General features: G+C 40.5%; 1 protein-coding gene across 2 annotated transcripts; it reads left to right on the top strand.

Moving 5' to 3' along the window:
• The first annotated feature begins 546 nt into the window (after positions 1-546).
• Positions 547-10327, top strand: LOC121307611 (hepatic leukemia factor-like). 2 transcript variants are annotated; one of them, XM_041239826.1, is made up of 4 exons: positions 547-657; positions 1803-2195; positions 7589-7803; positions 9521-10327. In XM_041239826.1, the coding sequence occupies exons 1-4, from the start codon at positions 549-551 to the stop codon at positions 9734-9736; spliced, it is 933 nt and encodes a 310-aa protein (XP_041095760.1). In that variant the 5' UTR covers positions 547-548; the 3' UTR covers positions 9737-10327. The 2 variants fall into 2 exon arrangements, with proteins under 2 accessions (XP_041095760.1, XP_041095759.1); XM_041239825.1 differs by having other exon boundaries at positions 9518-10327.
• Positions 10328-11712: the final 1385 nt, after the last annotated feature.

Raw genomic sequence — 11712 nt, 5'->3', positions numbered from 1 at the left:
TGTGTGGCTTGAAAGTAAAATAATCAGAACTAAAAACGAGCAATAAATAAATAAACTAGTTTTTATCCACCTACACTTATGTACACAATGTTTTGCAAATTAGATATTTATTATAATAATGCTGCAGGTAAAACAGTAAGGTGACGTGAAACACAAGCTTTCAGCTGTCTTTTCTCAGCTGTTGCGGGCGGTACCACAGTTTGACGTCAGCGCTGTCAGGGTCTGCACATGGATTGCGAATCCTCTGAGTCGCGGATCAGTCTTGCAGTCGGGTTTAACCTGCGCGAACGTACTGCTGTAAATATATATTTGGTGGGTGAGCTACAGGGGAGCTCTGGGTTAATTATCCAGCATACTGAATACCTGTCCAGGAGTGTTTAAGGGTTTTTATTTTCATATATAAAATATGAAAATAAAATTTTTGGGAATATGAAATTTTATATATATATTATATATATATATATATATATATATAATATATATATATATCTATATTATATATATATATATATATATCTTGAAAAAAAAAGAAGTGTTCTGTACGAGAAATGGAGAAAATGGCGAGACAGATCTCTGTAAACCCAACTTTCCTACCGCCGACGCACGGGGTTCTGAAATCGTTGCTGGAGAATCCTCTCAAACTGTCCCACGAAGAAGGTACGTTTTTCAGCATAACTATAGACTGCTTTAAAAAAAAAAAAAAAAAATAATGCAGACTAATAATGCCACCTAATTTGGATTAATCTTTGACAGCTGTATACAGATCTGCTGCATATTATAATACCAAGTATTGTTTGCCCTCTAATTGCTGGGACGCGTGTGTGTGTATAGAAACATTACAACATTCCATAAACTGGAAAAGTCGCGAAATGTGACTTTCCTGTGTCAGTTTTTATGTTGACCATCTTTCATTAATCGTGCAAGTAAACATGTCAGCATTAGAAAGAACAGATATGCAACTCCCTCTAGTTAAATGATTTCTTCTAAGATTGGTTAAAAATGACGGATTAATGTCTTTATCAAATGACTTCCTTTTGAACACGCTGTGCTTGTTCAGAACTTCCCTCTCCTGTTGTGATGTTCTTCAAAACATTCTGCTTCGTTCTCATACAGTTAACAGAATTCTGAATTAGAGCCAATAGCAAGCGTTTCACCGCTCTGCACTCGAACCCGATTATTATGACTTTAATATTACTGGCTTTATATATTATGTATAACCAATAAATTAAAGACAGGAGACTTCAAATGAACCTGAATGTTCTGTTGTATACTTTCCCAGTATTTCCCATGAAATCCCCATAGAGCGCTGTGTTTGGGAAACAAGTCAAGATCCTACTGACTTTTAATAAGATTTATAATCTAGTCACCTGTTATCTCTATCTATCTATCTATCTATCTATCTATCTATCTATATGTATAGGAAATCCAGCTATTATGGCCACTGACAGAGTGATATGCTTGGTTTTAAGACAGAGAGCGGAGTTAACCCATTAAGTACCAAATACATTTCTTTGCAAAAATCAGAAACACAGGCTGCATTTATGTAATTGATACATTACATTTAGATTTCACTTTTGTGGTTAACACAATCAGAGTAAGTTATAATAACAATACAGTTAAAGTGAAAATTAAAATAACAGGGAGATGATGCCAGGTTAAAATTAACCAAAAAAATAATGACAAAGTAACTAGTCCCCAGATGAGGACAATAGCACTCAATGTGTTAATGGTGATCCTGTCTGTATCTGGACCTGGCTGGAAAGGGTTTGCTGTGTAATAACATGGTTGTTATTTTGCTGCAGGCTTTGGGAAGGAGAAGGAGAAGGAGAAGGAGAAGGAGAAGGAGAAGGAGAAGGAGAAGGAGAAGGAGAAGGAGGAGAAATTGAACGACGACAGTTCTGGCAGCAATGTGCCGCAGTCTGCTTTCTTGGGTCCCACGCTGTGGGATAAGACCCTGCCTTATGATGGGGACTGCTTTCAGCTGGAATACATGGACCTTGAGGAGTTTCTCTCAGAAAACGGGATCCCGTCCGGCCCCAGCCAGCACAACCAGCACCAGCACCAGCAGCCCGCCCTGCCACTGGCACCCGCACCCCCTCCCATCCCCTCCGTCATGGACCTCAGCAATCAGGCGTCCACTTCCATTCACCAGGCCATGGGCAACCAGAACTGCATGCACAGCCCAGGCAGAGCAGGTAACCAGCCCAGCCTCCAAACCCCTGCTGCAAAGCACTAGCACAAGTAGAATGAACACAGTTCTACTGGGAACGAGCTTCCACATTTCACTTTTGTTCTCATATCAATGCTAGGGGGCTGAATTGCATAATGAGCTGAACAGACTTCTTACCTTCACTGTGCCTCAACTATATGCTCAAGATAATTAAATACATTAGAAACACATTTAAATTGGGATCCAGACTCCCTCCCCCTATCCTAAATAGTGGCCTTTGCACATGTGACAGTTGCTCTTGCTAGATTTTCCCCATTAAGTATGCGACAAAATACTCAATGGTGGCTATATCAGCCCTTCTAAGCAAGATCACCAGTTTTCATTTAAAAAGCTATTTTAGTGGCAGGCATGAGCTAAAGTCGAATATGATATGATGAGATCTGATTGAATTACTAATCATAGCCCCCCCCCCCCCCCCCCCCCCCCTCTTCCTCTTCAATGAAAAGTATGAGCTGCCCAGAGAGTCACCCTGTGCAGCTGTTAAAACATATATTTACAGGAACGGGAGTTTTTCTTCAACCTAGAAACTTTGGAACCTCTTGCATGAACATTCTGTTCTGACATAATCATGACATCATCCACAGAATTCTTGCAAAACAACAGGTTTCACTGCACTGTGTTGACTTTTCTTTCTGCACAGCTGAAGAAGGGCTTTTGTCCAAAACTTCCTGAAATAAATCATTTTTTAATCATCGAAACCTTTGTGTACCTCTAAAAAATACGTTTTCAAAAGAGCCAACTTTTCAATGTTTCGGTATGTTTACCATACCTGTGTCAAGGGAAAGTGTGTGTCTGTGTATATTGTGCAGTATCTTTCATTAAAGGTGTAGAAGTCAGGTGTTATGATTGAGTAAATGGACTAGTGCGCGGACAAAAATATAGCCAATGGGTGATGGGAATGTAAGGCGCTGGCTGCCTGCCAGAGGCATACCCTTGAGTTTGATTACACTCTGATAATGAGACTGGGTAGATGGAATGCATGCTTAGCTTTCAGGAACACAGCACAAACATGTCCTGCGTTAATGAACTTTACCTCCTGAGTACATGTGGCTGGAATAAGCGGCTGCATTTGTGCTTGGCCTACTTTGTCAGCTGAGTAATAATCAGGATTTATAGACTGTGTATAATATATATATATATATATATATATGTATGTTTGCAAAATCAAGGAGAAACCTATTTCTGTTTGTTTGTTTCCCGTGCGTAGGTTGTGGAATTGGATTGGCTTGGTTTATAAAGCAGATATTGTGTAAAGTTAAAGTTTGCTGATCAAGCACAGCCTGGCTGATTTAAGGGATGCAGTATTCCTGTGTCATGTTTAATAACAGAAAGCTGTCCGTGGACACCACATCTCCACACAGGAGTGGCTGTTTACACAGTGCACGACCTTCGCTTTATCTCGGCAGCGCTTTATAGCTATGGAAGTGTGTACAGTTAGTCAAGTATTTGATCAGTTTAAAAATGCATGGAGTCAAATGCCAATGTACCAGCCTTCTCATGTTTCCCTTCTTAAGTTTTTAGATTTTATTTTAAAAACATATATTATTAAAACTGCTTCAAACTTCATGCATTTGCTTCTGTTAAAAAAACAACATTACAAACTTGCGCATTGATGACAACCATGCCTGTTAACATATCTGAGGCAATGCAGCATTGCACCTTGCCTTTTAAATGAATACATAATCCTGTCAAAACACAGTGTGAGCAGAGCAGCCCATTCCACTAAATGAGACATTGTTAATAAAAGTAATAATAATTCTCTTTTGTGCTGTTGGAGAAGAGGCTAATCCTTTCTCTTTGAACACTTCACAGCTGGATTACTAATGGGATTTCCTGCACAGGTCTTTATATATTTATTTTTGCTCTGTTGTTCGGTGTGAGTCTCACCCATTCCCTCCTTCTCACACTCTCCCGGGCCTTGTGTGAAGCGGTCGGAGGTTTCTGCAGTGCGCAGGACCACGTGACGGACACATGGTGGTGCCGTGTGCTCTGACCAGACTGGCAGCAGCTGAGCATGGCATGAGACCTGCTCCATAGAATATACCTCCTCCTTCCTGCAGCTCTCACATTGGAACAAACGTGCTGCAGTTAATCCTCAGGGCAGTGTCTGAATCTACCCTGCCCACCCTCAAGGGTATTGCACTGCAGGGTGCTCTAGTTAAGCACTGTTAATAGCAGGGTACCAGGCAGGCAAAGCACACTGGTACCCACGCATTGAAAAATATGCATCATGCTGCAAGACTTGCAATATTCACAAATTCTAGTTTAATGCAAGGATGAAAAAGGATGCACAAAAAAATATCTGCAGTATAATATGTGTTATTTTTGTGTTCTGGTAGATTTGAGAAGCAGCTTATTTAAGGCTATTTCAATGAGTACCCTACAGGCAGATCAAACCACCAGACAGACAAACCTAAATAATCCTGTGCATTTTGTAACACGATTTAAATATGCAGTAAAGTTTGATGTATAAATTGGGTTAGCTGCATGAATCGCATGTTGCATGGAACTGAAAAGCAGCAACCAGGTAAAGGTGAGAAGGGGTTGGAGGTGGAGCTCAAAATTTCTAATTACATGGAAATTATTTATTTTGCGATTCTAAAAGTAACGAGCAAAGTTTAAAAATCAGGTTTAGTTGCATGCTGAGAGGTCCATAACCCATCTGCTTCCTTTCCATGATGATGTATAAATAGCTGGGACTATGACTGACCCCGACGTTAGTACCAGCGCTGGCTCAGAAGCAATAAATCAACGCACTGGATTGGAAACAGCCGGGCTCCTTGCCAGACCCAGCACTGGAAATCCATACTGAATGTTTGCGTCGGTGCAGAACGATAGAATTAAATATCACTCCAGGCATGTTCTGTACAGCGCTGGAAACCAGGCAAAGGGTCAAAGCTTGTATTTTAAATCTAATCCGACAGAAGGGTTTTGGCACAGAATCATAAATTCCAGAGAGTTGCAGCTTCGATTCTTTTCCCTCCCCCGTTTTCCCCTAGAGGAACTCGAGGCTTTCATATTTAAAAGAAAAGTTGGTGGAAGTTTGTACTTATCTCAAGTTTTTTTTTTCTACCAGTATAGTGTATATGAACCTGTCTCACCTGACAAATCAGACATTTTGGCTTATCATTCTCATTAATGCAGATTGGAAGAATCCTCATAAATCCTCATAAACTACTGGATTCGGCAAGAGGCATTTTTTAAAATGATGTAGTTCCATTGTAACTTTTTCATTGCACGTCTGATCGCTGTAGATTTACCCACTTGCCTTGTTACTGTAAAAAGCAGATTAAGTCAACTCTGTAATAGAGTCTAAACATATGAATTAAATATATTATGCAGATAACAATGCAAAACCCACAGGTCATCGTTTGTGTGTCTTTACCAAGACGAGACCCTAATAAAGTGATCAGTACGAGGCACCCTGGAGGCAGAGTTCTTCCAGCACTGAGGAGATTGCTGGCTAGAGATCCGCCTTCTACAAAATAGCATGTCAAGCTCGGCTGATCTGTACAATTGAAACGCCTTCTTGTATTTTCTCTGTAGATGTAATCTGGGGTTTAGCGGGCTGCTTTGTAGGAGTGCTGTGTGATCCTGAGCCCAGAGACTTCACTCCAGTTCTAGCCTGGCAGCCTCTCGTGTTGTTTGCGTTTCTCTCTGGCATTCGGCCAGGACGTGTTCCCAAAGCAGCAGGGCTGGGTAGAGCATGAGGAAGCTTGCCCTAAGCCCAGCCAAATCCCCCGAGAGGCCCGTGTGAAAAGAATGCATGTGGCTCAAACTTGTGTAGCTCAGCTGGGTTTAAACATTTAGAAATACGAACAGAAACTTTCAGTGACAAGAAGTCTGCACTTATACGTTACCTAAATATCTTGCTCAATTATATTAATTATAATGAATTATATTAATAGTTAATGTGTTAGAATAAAGAAATGTATCGATGAATGTATTATTATTATTATTATTATTTATTATTATTATTATTATTATTATTATTATTATTATACACATTTGTGAAAATGGGACAAACATTTTTTTAATGATCATTTAAATTTAAATACATCACCTGGTGTAGCCAAAAGCAAATAGGAGGGCAAACATATCTGCCATAACATAACCCTAGCCGCGCCGCACTGCTGTCACAAAAATACACTTGTGTAAAAAGGCAGGGTGCACACCTTATGAGTCATCAAGGCGACAGCAAGAAATGCCTGTGTTTACTAAATATTTGGGTGGGCAGTGTCAGAAGTCAAGTCGTTAAGCAATCGTGTTTTGCATGGCATGTCCTGTAAAACATCTGACAAGAAACTAGATAAAAAAGGAACTGCTGAGAATTGTGGAATAGCATGGCAGAATTATTGTGTCCTTGACACCATCTGAAAGCATGGCCCTCCATGGTGATAGATCGGAATGAATGGAGATGAGTCCTGGAGAAAGAAATCCTTAGCTATGTGATAAATAAGTGAGGTATTGTTTCTAGCAGGAAGGGTTATTTAGTGGCAGTAATTCATTTTCAATTCTGTTCATTCATGTGGATTTATTTACCTGTTTTCATTCTATGTTTCTTAGTAACAAGTGACGTTGATCCCACGCGTGAGTGAACACTTCTCACAGTCCCATGGTGAGAGAGTAAGACGTTATGAATTCATTGGTGGCATTAGCAAAACAAGTCAACTTTTACACGTCAATAACAGCTGAACATGTGGTATCATTTTCTTTTGAAATGCAGTATAAATGTTCTCCGCAAGACTGAACAGAGGCATTGTTCTTACTAGAAAACGTGGCGTGGACTCCCTGGTATAAATGAATTGGCAGCAGCACGAGGTACAGAGCCTGTACCTCCAGAGACCTCGTGTTTTCCACTGAAACTAAAGCGAAACTAAATGCACTGAAACTAAATGCCTTTGTGAAGATGTCAGTGTTCTCTGAAGGCAGTTGAACAATAATTGTACCTGAACCTGATCACACTCTGCAAGCTGGACTTCCTTCCTGTTTTATTGACATGGTGACGGGCGGATTCTCACTGGGTATTCAAGGTGTTGTCATCCCTGGGTCAGGTCTCACTCCGAGGGGAAAATGGGCTGCATGATTTAAGGTTGTATTACCAGATTATGCTTGATTTGACCATATCTGCAGATTGCATCAGATCAAGTCAAGGCTTTAGAGGGTCGAAACATGCATTTGCTATAATACCTTAAATAACCTTCCAGGGCCCTGCACTGTAGTACAGTTTGAAGGGGAAAGTGCAGTGCTGTTTACACTTTGCATGCTCCCAGTGCTCCCCCTAAAGGATCAAAGTTGCAAATGCCGGATCAGCTCCCTGTAATATTATCACAGCCTTTCTCTCTGCTCTCTCCACAGTCCTGCCCTCGGCTCGTAACACTCCCAGCCCAGTTGACCCCGACAGCATTCAGGTGCCCGTGGGCTACGAGCCAGACCCCGCGGACCTGGCCCTCTCCAGCGTCCCGGGACAGGAGGTGTTCGACCCGCGCAAGCGCAAGTTCTCAGACAAGGAGCTCAAACCGCAGCCCATGATCAAGAAGGCGCGCAAGATCTTTATTTCTGATGAGATGAAGGTAATTTGGAGCTGGTTTCTTTTCTATTTTTTTTTTTTGCAGGGTTTGAGCAGGAGGGAGGGAGGGAGCACGTGGGGGGGGGGGGGGGGGGGGGGGGACGACGACTTAATTGATTGATTGCAAAACAAACAAAAAGATATTACTTGAGAATTTTCACATTGCAGTGGGAATCCATTGCCCCCCCCCCCCCCGCCCTACTCAGTATATTTCCTTCCACTTGACAAATGTTACATTCAGTACTCCATCCATTTATAGCGTCAACGACTTGTGTTTAAAACATGGGTTAGTTTTAGTTGTCTTGTCTAAGAAACATTATCAATGATTCTTGCTATTGGTAGGAAAATGCATTTGCGAGCCTTGGAAAGCACTGCTGTAACCTCCCCACACACACAGATACAGAGTTAGACAGGCCGTCACTGAGAGATGATATCTCCTTTGTCTGGTGGCACGCTCCATTGTAAAGAGTGGAAAACCGGCATCAGTTTTACTTTTCAGTTTCAATTACAAGACTGAGACAAGCCTCCCTCTTCGCTACTATCACGGGCAAACTGTGATCTGTTGTAGAAATAATATTCCTGCTGCAAATCAAAGCCACGACAACAGGGTAATGAAGGGTTAAATAAACTGGCTATCCACCCCTTACGATAGTTTCCATTGGTACACTTTGCAGTATCCCCCTGTTTTTACTATGCATTCACCATAGACTACTTACAATGCCTGCATGTGTTTTACCATGCCTGGTCCTCTATTACACTCTGCTGTGTTTTTACTATAGTAAACTTTTTTAAGGGTTGGCTCAAAATCTGTAATCTGACGGGCTGATTGTTAAGGCCACTGGATCTCCTCTAGATGTAAAGGTGCCTGTCAGTATTGCAATCTGCTCTCACATGTTGGGCTCAAAGGTGCCTTCTCTCAGAAGTATGAATTAATTCTCAGCTGCCCTTGATCCTCGTTAGAGTGCATGACCCCCCTTCACATGTTGTCCCAGCAAGCCCATTGGCCGGCAGGTTGCGGGGGCTGGGTAAGAAGATTAAATTTAGCCAATCATCTCTGCACTGCCATGTGGTTGTCCAATCCCCGACCACGTTTCTTTTAGGGTGGGATTAAAGGATTTGCATCTCCAATCTGGTTAAAGAAGAATGGATACACAGATGATTAATCAGTAATGAATTACCTGATTTTACTCAATGGAATTGCATGGGAAAAAGAAACTGATTTGGGATTAGGGATTATTTCAGGCTTAGGTTTTTAGCTCTTAAAATTCGAAACAAGGTGGCAGGTAATTATAATAATTATTGATCCTTGGAGTCAGTTTGAAGAATTCAGCGTAAAGGGCTCTGTCGATTTTTGTAGTTACATAGCTATCGTTGTTTAATATCAAACCCAATAAAGAGGAATTCTGCATGGTCATAGCACCGAGTGTTCGTCTTCGGGGGTGGTAGTGGTGGCTATTTCAGATTGGGAGAAAAATGGGGTAAAAATCATTTGGTGACTGCTAAATTAAAAAAAATAATAATAATAAAAAAGAAAACAGTTATATTGTTTTGTAGTTGTGAGACAGGGTCTGTAAACCCCACACTTTTTAGGCACACAACTGTTTTATCTTTGCCAAAAAAGGGGAGGGATCTATTTACATTTTCATAAGCCTTTTTAATTTACAGTAGATAATCCTATGAAATATAACTTTGTACCCTTTTCTTTTGCAACTTTCGAGCAGGACGATAAATACTGGGCAAGGCGCAGAAAGAACAACATGGCGGCCAAGAGGTCGCGCGACGCCCGGAGGCTGAAGGAGAACCAGATCGCCATCCGCGCCGGCTTTCTGGAGAAGGAGAACTCGGCACTGCGGCAGGAGGTGGCAGAGCTGAGGAAAGAGCTGGGCCGCTGCAAGAACGTCCTGTCCAAATACGAGGCGAGGCACGGCCCCATGTGAGAGCGTCCTGTCCAAATATTAGGCGAGGCACGGCCCCGTGTGAGAGCGTCCTGTCCAAATACAAGGCGAGGACATGGCCCCGTGTGAGAACGTCGTGCCCAAAATCAGTAACGCCACCCCAAAACAAACCCGCCGTCTGGCACGCTTACAAAAGAAGAACAATTCAAAGTTTGTTACTGTCTAAACATATATATATATATATATATATATATATATATATATATATATATATATATATATATATATATATATATATTCTTTTCAAGTGCTGTAAATCTACTTCCCATCCCTGATCTGTTCTTTATGGTCTGTGCCCATTACTCTCAAGGGTACGTCTTTTTGTATGAAATGTCTCGCTACCAGTTTGAAGTGCACAAGACCGTTGGGGTTCCAGTGATTGGAGAGTGCAAGATTAGAATTTCTAGCTCGCTTTTTGTTGTATTTCACTTTTAGCGGGTGATTATTTGTCTTTTGTCCTAACATACTTCCATACGTGCTGTGAGTTCTAATACTAGCTACATAGTTAGGTCTTTATTGACTTGTCTGTGCGTGCTTGTTTGTGTCAGGTTAAGAGGTAGCTCTTCCTAACATCTCAGTGTGTCGTGTGTGTATATATATATATATATATATATATATATATATATATATATATATATATTGCCATATAGATTGCCTAACGGTCATTATTTTTTATTTGTAGCTCAAGCCAATAAGCTCAGCAAAAGCAATAACTCTATTGTAGTCTAAGGCATGCAGTCTGGATATTGCTTGTGGGCACAAAGACTTTGCCTTCCCCCAGGACACACCTTGCACTCAAGTGTTTGAGGTGATTGTGCTCAGCATCAGTGCGCAGAGAGGTGGGGACTTTGGAATCTGCAGTTTGAGAACCTTTTCTTACAGTGGCGCAGCTTTTGAAAACAAATCTGGTTGATTTAATGGCAACTTTTTAAACAAGTTATTGTGTTAATTTTGTATTATAGGGCTCTTTTCACTAAACTTTAATGCGTAGGTTCTTTCAAAGGGTGTGTTGTTATGAATAGAGTCAAGCCTAATGTTCTGGAGTATTGATGGTTTCATTACAAACAGTAAAAAAACTGTTTTATAATATCACACTATTTTATTCATAATAACAGACTTTGACAAACAGCTCTTGAGTTGGAGCATGTTCATCTTCTTCTTCTTCTTCTTCTTCTGATTCTTTTAGCATGGTTTCTTTCCACAGTTGTGTTAAGTCTAATCTCCATGCGTTTTTCATTTTTCAGAGCATGATTTATAAGTAGAACAATCCCACTTTTGAATTTGTCTTTGTAGCTATGTGTTTGCTTTCTCTTGGATGCTGATAGTGAGATGAATGTAAGAAGACATATTAATATATAAATATGTGTTGTCCTATACAGTGGGTAAAATAATCGACTTGTCAATCAATTTGTTTACTACAGACCAAAAAAAAAAAAAAAAAAAAAAAAAGTTATTATAAGAGAGAGATTTAATGTTTATACAAAGTTATTATATAGGTCGTTTTTTTTTTTTTTTTTTTTTTTTTTTTGCAGTATTTTTCCAATATAAATACTGACAGTGCATTTTAAGACACTAATATATAAGACAATCTCAAACAATAGGTATACTATTTAAATGTTAGATCTATAATATATAATCCCAGATATTACACAGAGAGACATGCTTTCAGCTTGTTGGTTCTCGTGCAGTATGTTTTTAAGTGGCATCTACAATTCTGCATTGCATGGCTCATCACCATGATTCACATCATAGGAAGAGTTCAGACATAGTGAGGCCTTCAGGTCACACAGGACAGCGGTGAAGTGATGTAGTAGTGGGGGTTTATTTCTTTGTTTTACATAGAGACCTGAGAGTGATTTGCTTCCCTTGTTAAACACGCCGTTACACTGCATTGCATCGTTATTGTATTTTATTTCAGGTTTGTGCTTGACCGGTGTCGTGCATGAAATAGTCCTAGT

Source organism: Polyodon spathula, chromosome 57, assembly GCF_017654505.1.
Source record: "Polyodon spathula isolate WHYD16114869_AA chromosome 57, ASM1765450v1, whole genome shotgun sequence".
NCBI lineage: Eukaryota > Metazoa > Chordata > Actinopteri > Acipenseriformes > Polyodontidae > Polyodon > Polyodon spathula.
The sequence above is the reverse complement of the archived record's forward strand: the minus strand, read 5'-3'. Positions and strand labels throughout refer to the sequence as shown.

Excerpts from the sequence above, each read along its gene's own strand:
- LOC121307611 (XM_041239825.1), top strand. The coding sequence starts at position 549 with ATGGAGAAAATGGCGAGACAGATCTCTGTAAACCCAACTTTCCTACCG. Across the intron at positions 658-1,802 it reads CAAACTGTCCCACGAAGAAG|GCTTTGGGAAGGAGAAGGAG; the intron begins GTACGTTTTTCA and ends ATTTTGCTGCAG. Across the intron at positions 2,196-7,588 it reads GCACAGCCCAGGCAGAGCAG|TCCTGCCCTCGGCTCGTAAC; the intron begins GTAACCAGCCCA and ends CTCTCTCCACAG.